Raw genomic sequence first — 15,049 nt, 5'->3', positions numbered from 1 at the left:
CACGGGGAGATCGTACGACTCCTTGGAGGTGGCACGAGAGTTGAACTGTGAACTCCGACGCCCTGAACTGTAATAGCACTGCATTTAGAGGTGGTGCCCCGAAGCAGAGCTGCTCCTTCGAGCCGGCTACGAACCAGGGACCCCTGAGGATGGCTACGTTGCCAAAGGGTTCCATTTCTATTTTAGAATGGAAAGCCTCATCTTGGGAACAGTTGTGGCAGAGATGAAGAATTTGAGAGAAGGGAAACTGGAGCATGGTTATAAGTGACAGAGTGTGATGAGGTTTGGTCAAGATAACTGGGAGTCACTGGGTTTGGAAAAGATATCAGTATATTGTATATTCCGGAGACGGAGAGAGACGAGAATAGAGGGAGGTGTCAGAGATGGACCATGTAAGTTTGAGGACAGGGTGGGAGTTGGAGGCAAAGCTGATGAATTTAGTGAACTCAGCATAGGTGCAGGAAGCAATTCCGTAGGCTGGGGTTGTTCCATGTGGGATACAGGAAGCTGAGGAGCTTTTTGAAATTATGAGGCTCTTAGGTAGAGTTGATAAGCACACGCTTTTTCGGATGGAACTGGAATCTAAAACTAGAGTTTTAAGGGAGAGTTTGGGAGAGGAAAGATTAGTCCGAAAGTCAAGTTTTTCACACAGGGTGGTATATGGGATTAGAATCACTTTATTTCCAGTATGTGAAACATCCAGAATTGGTTGTGGTTCAGTGCCAAGCAAAAAACGCAGGACAATACCAATAATTTACAAGAAAATAGTGCAAACAGCCATGAGCAATCAACAATTAGCAAAACATGTGCAGACATCAATAATCAATTTAAATTGATGCCAGATAGAGGCAGGTACAATCATGATGTTTAGGGCGTAGAGAAAGGAATAGAGGGATACAGGAAAATGTAATTAACATAGATAGACATTTCGGTTAGCATAGCTAGGTTAGGTCAAAGGGCCTGTTTCTGTGCTGTAACAATGAATTCAACAATTTGAAATAGTGGATAGTGCCTCCTTTGGCTCCTCCTACTTTCTCCAGACTCAGGGGGTAGACAGGGGCCTGGCAATGCCTGCCTTTTCGTTGGCTGCGTAGAATGGTCCATGTTCTAAGCCTTACCTGGTAATGCTCCCCAGCTCTTGTGCTACATTGACGACTAAGTTGGCGCTGTTTCATGCACCCATGCTGAACTTGTTAATTTCATCAACTTTGCCTCTGACTTCCTCCCTACCCTTAAATTCACTTGGTCCACTTCAGAAGGCTCTCTCCACTTTCTCGTCTCCATATCAGGAGACAAACTGTCTACTGATATCTTTTATAAACCTACCGATCACCACGGCTATCTTGACTATAACTCTTCTCACCCTGTTTCCTGTAAAAATGCTCTCCCCTTTTCTCAGTTCCGTTATCTCCACTGCATCTGTTCCCAGGATGAGGCTTTCCTTTCCAGGACATCAGAGATGTCCTCTTTCTTCAAAGAACGGGATTTCCCTTTCTCCACCATTGATGCTGTCCTTAGCCGCATCTCCTCCCATTTCCCGAACATTCATGCTCACCCCATCATCCTACTGCCTTAACTGGGGTGGAGTTCCTCTTCTCCTTGCCTGCAACCCTATAGGTCTCCAGCTTCAGCACATAGTTCTCCACAGCTTCTATCATCTTCAAGGGGTCCTACCACAGGACGCACCTTTGCCTCTCCCCTTCCCCCTTACGTTTTCTGCTTCCGTGAGGGTCACTCCCTGTGATTCCCTTGTCCGTTCATCTCTCCAAACTGGTCCCTGCTAGCCGCTGAAATGGTACATCTGCCCATTTAATTCCTCCCTTTCCTTCATTTGAGGCCTCAAACAGTCCTTCCAGCTGTGGCAAGACTTCACCTGCGAGTCATCTGCTGTATCCGGTGCTCCTGATGCAGCCTCCTCGACATTGGTGAAACCCAATGTGAATTGGGGAATCTCTTTGTTGAGAGACTCCACTCCATCTGCCAAGAGTGGAATTTCCCAGTGACCAGCCATTTTAATTCTTATCTCCATTTCCATTCTAACATGTTGGTCCAATGCCTCCTCTTCCCATGGTAGAACCACTAGTAGGATGGAGGAGTGGCCCCTCATATTCCGTCTGGGTGGCCTCCGGCCTGATGGCATGGGCATCAAGTTCTCCTTCCAGTAATCTTTTTCCCTCCCACTTCTTCTGTTCCCCACTTACCTCTAGCCTGTTCTCCTCATCTGCCTATCACATCCCCCTGGAGTCCCACTTTCTTCCCGTACTCCCATGATCCGCTCTCCTCTCCTATCAGATTCCTTCTCCTGCAGCTTCTTTACCTTTCCATCCACTTGGCTTCACCTATCATCTTCTAGCTGGTTCTCCTACCTCTCCCTCCAACTTCTTATTCTGGCAAGAACCCCTTCCTTTCTGACCCTGAAGAAGGGTCTCAGCCTGAAACTTTGACAGTACTTTTTTCCATAGATGCTGCCTGGCCTGCTGAGTTCCTCCAGCATTTTGTGTGTGTTGCTTTGGATTTCTGGCATCTGCAGAATCTCCTGTGTTTTGTTGCATTTTAGATTCCAGCATCAGAGTCTTCTTTTGTGTTGTCTGATAATGATTCTGTGTTCTCCATTAACACCTCCTGTGGGTGGATATTTGTTTATTTGTTCCATTATTACCTTCTTTGGCCTTCCAGTGCAACCTATTTGGTTTTTAAACTTTCCTGTCTCCTGCACTGTCATGGCCCTTTTGTTTTCTGTCTCCACCTTTTCCAAGCACTTTAAAATATACTTACCTCTGATCTATGGAAAGGTCATTTGCTTCCCATTGTCTGTGTTTGTCTCAGTGTAAATGCTGCTTGCTTGACCTGCGAGATGTTTCCAGGACATCCATTCTCAGCATCATTGAAAATGAAAGGAAAAGACTGCAGTTACTGAAAATCTGCAATAAAAACACAACGTTGGAGTGGGGTGGTAGAGTTAGCAGATTTGCTGTTTTAAGACTGATTTATACTTGTGCATCTAATCAACGCCGTAACCTACGCAAGTGGCCTACGTGCATTGTGAGCATTTATACTTGTGCGTTGGTGTGTCTGCACCACTCTGCAATTCGAGCACATCATGCATGTGCACACACCTGCCCGTGCAAGGCTTCATGGTAGTCTTCCTCGGGGTAAACAAGTTTAAAGTGAGCATCAAAGCGAAATGTCTCCTCCATAATTTCGGAGGTCTGTAAAGCTTTATGGAAAGCATTGCAGCCAGAGTTCCTTCCCTGCCCTTCAGTCGCCCAATGGGAAGCTATTGCAGCGTAGGAGGAAATGCGATGCTACCACGCGGACCAATCACAGTTGTGGTCTGGGTTGCCACGATACGTAGTTACATTTTGGGAGAGGTGAGCGTCAGGCTACGGCGTAGGGATCTGCGTAGGCTCTGCATGGGGTTTGCGGCGACGTACCTATGATGTCGATTTGACGCAGAAATATAAATCAGCCTTTACAACTCCAGCAACCCAGCTTTGACCCTGAACACCATTGTACAGATTCATATTTCCCTCATGACGGCTTGGGTTTCCTCCAGGTACTCTGGGCTCCTCCCACGTCTCCAAGATCAGTAGGTTAACTGTTCACTGTAAATTGCCTCTAGTGTGTAAACGCACACCTGTAAACTTTATTTTAAACTCTAATGAAACGAATTGATCTGTATGCAAGACAAGCTTTTTGCTACCTCGTACATGTGACAATATAAATTGCATATTCATTGCTGGAAGGAACGGGAATGTGGAGAGTATGAATACCTCCTGCCTTTAGATAGGCAGATGAATATGAGGAAGATGGAGGGATAAGGACATTGTGTAGGCAGGAGGGATTAGTTTTTTTGGGTGCTTTTGGGTACTTTTTAGCGGGTTTGGCACAACATCGTGGGCCGAAGGGTCTGTACTGTGCTGTGCTGTTCTGTGTTCTATATTCTTATTCTGGTTTCTATTCCCTTCCTTTCCCGTCCTGATAGAAACATAGAAAATAGGTGCAGGAGTAGGCCATTCGGCCCTTCGAGCCTGCACTGCCATTCAGTATGATCATGGCTGATCATCCAACTCAGAACCCTGTACCAGCCTTCCCTCCATACCCCCTGATCCCATTAGCCACAAGGGCCATATCTAACTCCCTCTTAAATATAGCCAGTGAACTGGCCTTAACTGTTTCCTGTGGCAGAGAATTCCACAGATTCACCACTCACTGTGTGAAGAAGTTTTTCCTAATCTCGGTCCTAAAAGGCTTCCCCTTTATCCTCAAACTGTGACCCCTTGTTCTGGACTTCCCCAACATCGGGAACAATCTTCCTGCATCTAGCCTGTCCAATCCCTTTAGGATTTTATATGTTTCAATAAAATCCCCCCTCAATCTTCTAAATTCCAACGAGTATAAGCCTAGTTGATCCAGTCTTTCATCATATGAAAGTCCTGCCATCCCAGGAATCAATCTGGTGAACTTTCTTTGTACTCCCTCTATGGCAAGGATGTCTTTCCTAAGATTAGGGGACCAAAACTGCACACAATACTCCAGGTGATACACCTGTGAAGCACTATAGGGAGCTTGCTAAAATGGCCGATAGTCTACACTCAGCCAGGCAGAAATGCATTGTTCCTCCTCCCTTCCCTGTCAGCAGAGTCTCCTACAGACTCATGCCTGTGGCTCCAAACCTGACAAAACTGGATGAAGTGTCTCGGCCTGAAACATGGATGTTTATTCATTTCCATGGATGCTACCTGATGTGCAGAGTTCCTCTGGCATTTTATGCATGTTGCTGTAGATCTGCAGCATCTGCAGAATCTCTTGTCTTTATTAGTATGAGTGGGAGCACAATGGCTGACCGGCATAGAATCATACTGCATGGAAACAGGCCTTTCAGCCCAAGTGGCCCGTGCCGGCCAAGATGCTCATCTAAACTGCTCCCATTTCCCTATATCCCTTTCCTATGCATGAACCCGCCTGTGACTCTTAAATGTTATTGTACATGCCTCCTTGCTGTTTGTCATTCAGTAAGCAGGGAAAGGGAAATGGGGTTAATGTTTCAGATTGAGGATCTGAGGAAGGATCTCTGATCTGAAATACCATCCCTATTCCCCTTTGCACAGATGCTACCTGGTCTGCTGAGTGTTTATTCCAACGCTGTTGCTGAATAGATCGTTGGGCCATTAGCAGATTATCGTCCATGGGATCTTGGGCACTGTTATGTTTTCTACATTCCAACACTTCCTAAGCACTTCATTGTATAAGTGCTTGGAAACATTTGAAAGTTGTGATTTTAAATGTTAAGTTTTTGTTTTTCTCCATGTTAAGAGGACAGGCTGCGGTGTACTGGCAAGGCATTGGCCTGAAAAAGACCGCCAATATTGATTCCAGCAAGCATTGCCACATCATGTTATGAATGAGAGCTTATGCATGAGCAGGATTAAATGTTCAGTGGTCTGGTAATGTTGGTATGTCAGGGTTACGCCTGTTCAAGATATACATGTATTGATTCAGACAGTCACATTTTGTGAGGCTAAGCCCATCATTAATTCATGCATTCCTAACACTTAAGGAATGAGTCAGCATTCTACGACTTTTGTGACAGTTGGCAAAGAAACTCAGAAATTGTGCAAGGGGAAATTGGATAGCTTCCATAACAAACTCAGCTTGTACTAATACCTGCAACAGACACAAAATGCTGGAGGAACTCAGCAGGCCAGGCAACATAAATGGAAAAGCGTATAGTCAACATTTCTGGCCGAGACCCTTCTCCAGGACGTCACTGTGATTCACCAGTTTCATCTTGCAGAATTGCATGTTTGTGTAATGGAGGAGAAGGAGAGAGGGATCATGAGAGTGGAGGGACAAATTATTACAGTGCTTTCAGATTTCTCTGGGACTTCAGGATGGTACATACACAGATAAGAACAAGGTTATGGATGGTTCTGAATAATAGTTGAGAACTGTTAAATGTAGAATAACCTTGCATATCCTCAGGAATCTGTGTATCCAATTGCCACATCAGTTCTAATTACTTTTGGAATGATAAAAAAAAGTTGTTAAAGTCTAGCTACTACAGTTTAGATAACAAAGTGAGCTGAAGAGTGTGGTTTCAGTTATAAAACTTGCCCGTGACTTCCCTTTGCTGTATCTTAATTCCTGCCACAAGCAGTGAACAACGGGTTATCATCGTCCTTCGTCCTTCAACTCTCACAGTCAGACACTGGCTCCCAAAATCTATCATACTCATCCCTCACACAAGAGCCAAGGTACTTACTCTGCAATTGTGTATTTCTTTATCTAGTGAAATCTTGCAGTTTGAATGATGAGGAACTGGATGAAGATGAAGAGGAGTCTTTAAGTGAAGATGAATCAGATTACTGCCCTGAGCCACCAGTCAAAACTGTGAGTATAAATGATTCCTGATAGAGGCATGGAGGTTATGATGGAGACTTTTTTCATCTAAACTATCTGTATTTAGTTCTGCTTTAAGGAGTAATTTTTACTTAAGCTCTTGTTGAAAAAGTGACAAATGATTCTGCCAACCTCCTTTCTAAAGTCATCACAGTTTAAACATATAATATAGGTCAGTGCAACACAGTACAGGCGCGTCAGCCCACGCTGTTGTGCCGACCTTTCAACCTACTCCAAGTTCAAACTAACATTTCCCTCCTGCATAGCCCTCCATTTCACTTTTATCCATGTCCCTTCAATCTGCCTAATCTATCTGCCTCTACCTATACCCCTAGCAGAGTGTTCTATGCACTTACCACTCACTGTGTTTTAAAAAAAAGTTCTGAGATCCCTCCTAGACTTTCTTCCAATCACTTTAAAAATATGTTCTCTCATATTAGACATTGCCACCTGGGAAAAGGAGCTGGCTGCCCACTCTATCTATGCTTCTTATCATCTTATACACCTCTATCAAGTCACCTCTCATCCTCCTCACTTCAAAGAGAAAAGCCCTAGCTCACTCAGCCTTTCCTGTGTAATCCAAGCAGCATCCTGGTTAATTTCCTCTGCACCTTCTCTAAAGCTTCCACATTCTTCTTATAATGAGGCAACTAGATCCCAACTTAATGCTCTAAGAATGGTCTAACAAGAGTTTGATAGAGCTGCAATATTACCTTGTGGCTATTTAACTCACTCCCCTGATTAATAAAGATTATCCTTCACTACCTTACTAACTCTGTGGATGTGAACCCCAAGATCCCTCTGTTCCTTTACACTGCTAAGAATACTCCAATTAACCTTGTACTCTGAATCCCAAGGGCTTCTACAGATATATTAAGAATGAAAGGATAGAAAGGGACGAAATTGCTCTATGTGTGGATCTGAAAGAGATGGGGGAAATCTTAAATGGATATTTTGTACCTGTACAGTACTATGCAAAAGTATTATGCACACATATATAGCTAGGATGCCTAAGACTTTTTGCAGAGTACTGTAGTAATTTTATGTATTGCACTGTTCTGCTGCCGCAAAAAAAAAAACAAATTTCATGGTGTGAGCGACAATAAACCTGATTCTGATTTGGGTCTCTGTTGTGGACTGAGAGTGGGAAGGGAGTAGGGAGAGGGGAATCACAGTTGAGAAAAGGGGATGGGTGAGGGGTGGGAGTGGAAAGCACCAGAGAGACATTCTGTAATGATCAACTAACCAATTGTTTGCAATCAAATGTCCTTACCTGGTGTCTTAGGGCTGAGTTTGTACCTGTGCTCCTCCCTTCCCCCCCCACCCCTGGCACTCCTCTGCCACCTGTCCCACACCCCTCCAGAGGCATTCCACCTTCACCATTCCCAACATTCTTTGCTCCTGCCAGATTTCCAAACTCGCTCTCTGCTCCACGTTGACAAATACAGTGCTGTGCAAAAGTCATAGGCACCGTAACAAATACAAGTGCCTGAGAGCAATGCACAGTACTGTATCTACTTGGGAGACAGGCACAGTGTATAGACCTGAGGCAAAACACCAGTGAGGTCATGGACCATAAACAGATTACAGAAGAGGAGGTACTTTCTATCTTGAGGAAAATTAGGGTGGAAATGTACCCAGGGCTTGACAAGGTGTCCCGTCAGACCACATGGGAGGCCAGTTCAGTCTTTACAGGGGCCCTAGCAGAGGTGTATAAAACATACTCAGTCACAGGTGAGGTGCCCGACGATTGTCATAGTGATAGTCATACTTTATTAATCCTGGGGGAAATTGGTTTTCATTACAGTTGCTCCATAAGTAATAAATAGTAATAGAACCATAAATAGTTAAATAGTAATATGTAAATTATGCCAGTAAATTATGAAATAAGTCCAGGACCAGCCTATTGGCTCAGGGTGTCTAACCCTCTGAGGGAGGAGTTGTAAAGTTTGATGGCCACAGGCAGGAATAACTTCCTATGACACTCTGTGCTGCATCTCGTGGAATGAGTCTCTGGCTGAATGTACTCCTGTGCCCAACCAGTACATTATATAGTGGATGGGAGACATTGACCAAGATGGCAAGATTGGAGGATAACTAATGTTCCATTCTTCAAGAAAGACTCATAAGAACAATCTGGAAATCTATAGGCTGGCGAGTCTGATGCCAATAGTGGGTAAATTTTTAGATGGTATTCTAGGGGACTAGATATATGAGTAGTGCGAGTAGGGCCTGATTAAGGATAACTGACTACAGAAGCTTTCTGACTGGTTATCAAATCTATCCATCCTATTCTTTAGCCTTAACAGTCACAGACTTACGGATACCGATTGCAGTGTTTCAATAGACAATAGGTGCAGGAGTAGGCCATTCGGCCCTTCAAGCCAGCACCGCCAGTGTAAACCCAATGGTTGTAAACTCAACCATCTTCCTCAGGCACAATTTAGTCAAGTGTCAAGTCCCCCTAGAGACACCTCCTTATATACCCTCTCAAGTGAGTAGGGCAAGGGCACAAGAGAAAGATGGAGCATGTGGGAAACCTAAATGTAGGTTCTAAGAGTGTAGAGATAGCTCTAGTCTGCGACCACACATTCCTAAAAAGAGTTTAGCCTGAAAAATTGACCAATCAGAGCAAGGCCAATTCAAACTAACCAATCAGGACTCGGTAATTCAGATCCAACCAATCAGGATCGAGCATTAAGCCTTGCCCATGCACTGCTCACTTGAGAGGGTATTTAAGGAGGTGTGTCTCGGAGGACTTGTCTTTTTGACTATCTTGTGTCTGAGGAAGATGGTTGAGTTTACTGTTGGAATGTTGCAATCAGTAGCTGTAAGTATGTGACTGTTAAGGTCAAAGGATAGTATGGACTGATTAGGCATAGTCAGCGTGGCTTTATGTTTGATAGGTAGTGTTTAACCAATCATTTAGAGCTTTTCAAAAAGGTTACCAGGGAAGTTGATGAAAGAAAGGCAGTGAGGATATTGTTTGCATGAATTTGAGCAAGACCTTTGACAAACTCCCGTATGGAAGACTGATCAAGAAAGTTCAGTCGCTTGGCATTCAGGATGAGGTAGTAAATTCGATTCAATATTGGCCTCATACAAGAGGCCAGAGAGTGGTAATAGATTGTTGCCTTTCTGACTGGAGGTCTGTGCTGAATGGTACGTCCCTTGTTTGTTTGTCTTCCATATCAATGACCTGAATGATAATGTGATAAACTGGATCAGCAAATTGGAATATAACATCAAGATTGGGGGTATTAGGCTCAGCATTGAAGTCTGTCAAAGCTTGCAGTGAGATCTGGACAGGCTGGGAAAATGGGCTGAAAATAGCAGATAGAATTCAACGTAGACAACTGTGTGCTATTTCTGATTTCTGAGTGTAGGACTTGGTCAGGCACTAGGTAGTACAGTAGACAGAAGGATCTGGGAGTATAGATCCATAATTCATTGAAAGTGGTGTCACAGGTAGATAAGATCATAAAGACTGCTTATTGCACACTATCCTTCATAAATCAAAGCACTGAATACAGGAGTTCGGATGTTATGGTGAAGTTGTAAAAGATGTTAGTGAGACCAAGTCCTGGTCACGTACTGACTGGAAAGGTATTAATATAATTGTAAGAAAACAGAAAAAAATTACAAGGATGTTGCCGGAACTTGAGCACGTGAGTAAAAGGGCAAGGTTTTCTCCAGTCCTGAAGAAGGGTCTCGGCTGGATATGACGACTCTTTATTCTTTTCCTTTTTTAAAAATCTTTTTATTATTATTATATTATTCAAAAATAACACGAGTACATCGAAGGAAAAAAAACATTATTTTAAGGATTGAAATATTTTGGTGATAATACAAAAACCCTACTAAGCAGAAAAAGTGGGGGGGGGGAGAAAACCCCACTAGGTGTACAACCCAGAGCCATGCATCATACAAAAAGCTTTTAAAGATAAACATCAAACTGCCAGCAAGAAAAAAAATACCAAAAATTTACAATTAGATCGTGGAGGAAATCTATCAATTAACTCAAATGATAATAACGAGCAAATGAACCCCATCTTTTCTCAGAATCAAATAAAGGTTCAAAGGTTTGACTTCTAATTTTCTCCAAACTAAGACACAGCGTCACTTGAGGGAATCATTATGACAAAATGGGAGCTGATGTATCCTTCCACTTCAACAAAATTGCCCTCCTAGCTATCAATGTAACAAATGCAATAACATGTTGGTCAGACACAGAGATACCATGGATACTTTGAGGATTTATTACAAAAAGCACAGTTAATTTGTTAGGTTGTTAATTAATTTTAAGTGCTTTAGATATTGTTGAAAAAACTGACTTGCAGAACTGTTCCAGTATAGAATAAAACCAAAACATGTGTGTCAGTGTAGCTGTCTCAGTTTTACATCTATCACAATAACTATCAACATTAGGAAATATTTTAGACAGTCTCTCTTTCGTCAAATGGTAATGATGTACAATTTTAAATTGAACCAGTGAATGACTAGCACAGATCGAAAAAGAGTTAACCAGCTTCAGAATCTGCATCCAATCCTCCGTCAGAAAAGTCAAATTGAGTTCCTTTTCCCAATCTTGTTTAATCTTAAATAAAGGACACTTATCCCATTGTAATAATAAATTATAAATTCTTCCAATAGAACCCTTTATCGAAGGGTTCATACTCATGATAGTATCTAACAGGCCAGCCTCCAATATATAAGGAAGATTATATATTTTTGTAAGAAATGTCTAACTTGAAGGTATTGTAAAAAGTGTGAGTATGAAAGAGAATATTTATCAACTATTTGTTCAAAAGACATCAATCTATCTTCTTTAAATAAATCCAAAAAAGAATTAATACCTTTATTTTTCCAAAGTAAAAAAATTGGATCACTCAAAGAAAGCTTAAAAAACTCTTTATTCTTTTCCATAGTGTTCCTGCAGCATTTGTGTGTGTTGTTTAGATTTCCAGCATCTGCAGATTTTCTCTTGTTTGTGAAAGAGAAAGGTTGACTAAGTTAGGACTTTATTCTGAGGAGTATGGGGTAGTGTTTGATCAGGGTATACAAAATTATGAGGAGTATAGATTGGGCTAATGCAAACTGGCATTTTCCACTGAGGTTGAGTGAAACTAGAACTAGAGGTCATGGATTATGGGTGAAAGATGGAAATTTAATGGAAACGTGAGAAGAAACAACTTCACTCAGAGGGTAATACGAGTGTAGAACTAGCTGCCAAAGGAAGTGGTGGATGTAGGTTTGATTTTTATACTTAAGAGAAGTGTAGATAAGTGCATAGACACAAGTGGTATGGAGGTCTATAGTCCAGGTGTGGGTTGATGGGACTAAGGAGAATAACAGTTTGCCATGGACTAGATGGGCTGAAGAGCTTTTCTCAGTGCTGTCATGCTCTATGAAGGCCTTTAAGTTCGACATTCCAAAATGTATCACCTCATACTTTGTTAGATTGAAACCAATGGTTTTGTTGTGCCATGTAGCATTGAGGATGAATACAGGGCCCTGGTGGAGGACTTTGTCAAGTGGTGCAAGCTGAATCATCTGTAGTCAACATCAATGAGACAAAGGAGATGATAGTGGACTTTAGGAAGACCAAGCCTACACTGATCCCGATTACTATTTGACGAAGAGGATGTTGATGTGGTGAAGGCTTACCACAGGTGTATGGGACTGGGCATACACCTGGATGACAGACTTTAGTGGAGCACCAGCACAGAGGCTGTGTACAAGAAGAGCCAGACTCGCCTCTACCTCCTGAGGAGTCTGAAGCCCTTTGGAATGTGCAGGGCTCTCCTTCACACGTTCTACCAGTCTGTTGTTGCCAGTACAGTCTTCAGTCTTCTATGCGATGGTGTGCTGAGACAATGGCATCAACATGGGTGATGCCAACAGGCTCAATAAACTGATGAGAAAGGCTGGGTCTGTTATAGGAGTCAAACTGGACATACTGGAGGCAGTGGTAGAATAAAGGACCCTGTGGCAAATCCTGGCAATCCGGACAATGTTTCTTACCATCTACATGCCACTTTGGCTGAACAGAGGAGAACTTGTCATAATAAACTAAGACAAATGCACTGCTCTAAAGAGAGGTATATGAGGGCATTCTTACCCTTGCCATCAGACTCTGTAATGAGTTAACCTTTAGCTGGAGAGGTGATGATCCCCTTCTGTTGGACTGTTTGAGGTAATTTTTTTTTAATTCTTCCTTCTCTTCTAATATTTGTATATCTGTGCACTTGTAGTGCTGCTGTGACACTGTAATTTCCTTTGGGATCAATAAAGTATCTATCTATCCATCTATGTCAATGCCCTTGACTAATGATGTCTCTAGTGTAATGTTGAATTTGTGCAGTATCTGGAGAACGCAGATCAGTGATTTATGGAGGCGTGGTCACGGAGCAGGGAACTATCCTCGTACATTTTTGATCACCAGCCACTCTGCCAGTAGAGGGATCCACTGGGAAAGCAAGTGGACCATGTTGCAGATAGACAAACATGAGCAAAGGATTACTGTCCAAACTGATATCCCTGTGCACCATCTGTCTGTAACTCCTGCTATAGCAGGCTCTGGCTTAATGCAGCCATTTAGCCTGAGCTCAATGGTTGGGCAGATGTTGGAGTCCATTATTAATGAAGAGGTTTCAGGGTTATTGGAGGCACATGTTAAAATAGGCTGAAGTCAACAGGCTTTCCTTGAGGGAGAATCTTGCCTGACAAATATAATCGAATTGTTTGAGGAAATAACAAATAACAGACAGGAAAGACAAGAGAGTCGGTGGATGTTGTTCACTTGGATTTTCAGAAGGCCTTTGACAAGGTGTCGCACATGAGGCTGCTAAATAAGGTAAGAGCCATGTTGTCACAAGTAAGTTACTAGGATGGGTAGAAGATTGGCTGACTGGCAGTAGGCAAAGAGTGGGATTAAAGGAGGCATTTTCTGGTTGGCTGATGGTGACCAGTGGTGTTCCATAATGTTTAGGGTTGGGACTGCTTTTTACATTGTACTGTATGTCAATGATTTGAATGACGGAATTGATAGCTTTGTGGCCAAATTTGCGAGAGGATACAAATATATTATTTATTTATTTAGAAATATAGTGTGGACTTGGCCCTTTGAATGCTACCACCCAGCAATCTCTGATGGCCCTTTATCACAGGATGACTTACAATGACCAGTTAACCTACCCGGTAGGTCTTTGGACTGTATGAAAAAAAAAGACAGTCCGGAGGAGCCAGAGACAACCCACAGGGAAGACATACAAACTCCTTATAGAGGATGCCAGGACAGAACTCCAAACTCCAACACCCTGAGCTGTAATAGTGTCCCACTAACTGCTACACCACCATGGCATCCCATAGATAAAATAGGTGGAGGGGCAGGTAGTGTTGCGGGAGCAGGGAATCTATCAAATAACTTTAGACAGATTAGGAGAATGGGCAAAGAAGTGGCAGATGGAATACTGTGTAGGAAATTGTATGCCATGGTAGAAGGAATAAAAGTGTAGACTATTAAACAGAGAGAAAATTCAGTAATCAGAGGTACAAAGGGACTTGAGAGTCTTTGCGCAGGTTTCCTTAAAGATTAGCTTGCAGATTGAGTCGGTGGTAAGGAAGAAAAATGCAGTGTTAGCACTCATTTTGAGAGGAATATAAATATAAAAGCAAGGATGTAATGCTGAGGCATTAGTCAGACTTGGAGTATCGTGAGCAGTTTTAGCTTCTTATCTAAGAAAGGATGTGCTGGTATTGGAGAGGGTCCAGAATAGGTTTATGAGAATAATCTAGGGAACAAAGGGGTTAATAAACCAAGAACATTTGGTGGTTCTGGACCTGTACTTGCTGGAGTTTAGAAGGATGGTGGGCAGAAGGAATCTGTTGAAACCTATAGAATATTGAAAGGCCTTGATAGAGTGGACATGACAGGATGTTTCCTTTAGTGATGGAGTATAGGACGAGAAGGCACTGTCTCCGAATAGAAGGCTACCCCTTCAGAACAGAAATGAATAGGTATTTCTTTAGCTAGAGGGTGGCGAATCTGTGAAATTCATTGCCACAGACTACTGTGGAGGCCACATCATTGGTATATTTAACGTAGAGGTTGATATTGTTTTGATTAGTAAGGGTGTAAAAGGCTATGGGGAGAAGGCAGGAGAATGAAGTTGAGAGGGATAATAAATCAGCTGTGATCAAATGGCAGAGCAGACTCAATGGGACAAATGGCCTAATCCTGCTCCTATGTCTTATGGGCCACTAGAAGTAGATTTGACTCTCAATTATGTCCCTCCCCTCTGTAACTTCCTCTAGCTGTGCAATCCTCAATCCCTGGCATCCTCTGTAAGGAGTCTGCACATCTTCCCGTGGAATGCGTGGTTTAGAAAATAGACCGTGCCTTTATTTCTTCCACCAAAGCGCATCACCATATACTTCCCACTGGATTCTATCTGCCACCTCTCCTAATCTAAAGACTTCCTGTTTCCTCAACATTACCTGCCCCTCCACTTACCTTTGTATCATCTGCTAACTTAGCTACAAATTCCATCATCCAGATTGTTAACATGTTTCGGGTCGAAACACTGCATTACGATAGTGGTGTAGCCAATTTACATAGCTGTGTAGTACAGAAGCAGTTGCATTG

At 42.7% G+C, this 15,049-nt stretch overlaps 1 protein-coding gene across 3 annotated transcripts in view; it reads left to right on the top strand.

Moving 5' to 3' along the window:
• LOC134344226 (F-actin-monooxygenase mical1-like) overlaps positions 1-15,049 on the top strand; it is a 129,572-nt gene that overhangs the window by 90,812 nt on the left and 23,711 nt on the right. For all 3 annotated transcript variants that reach the window (XM_063043673.1, XM_063043671.1, XM_063043672.1), the window contains one exon: positions 6,293-6,393. In XM_063043673.1, coding sequence (XP_062899743.1) covers positions 6,293-6,393 — 101 coding nt within the window. The remainder of the gene's footprint in view (positions 1-6,292; positions 6,394-15,049) is intronic.

Source organism: Mobula hypostoma, chromosome 3 (genome assembly GCF_963921235.1).
Source record: "Mobula hypostoma chromosome 3, sMobHyp1.1, whole genome shotgun sequence".
Lineage (NCBI taxonomy): Eukaryota > Metazoa > Chordata > Chondrichthyes > Myliobatiformes > Myliobatidae > Mobula > Mobula hypostoma.
The sequence above is the reverse complement of the archived record's forward strand: the minus strand, read 5'-3'. Positions and strand labels throughout refer to the sequence as shown.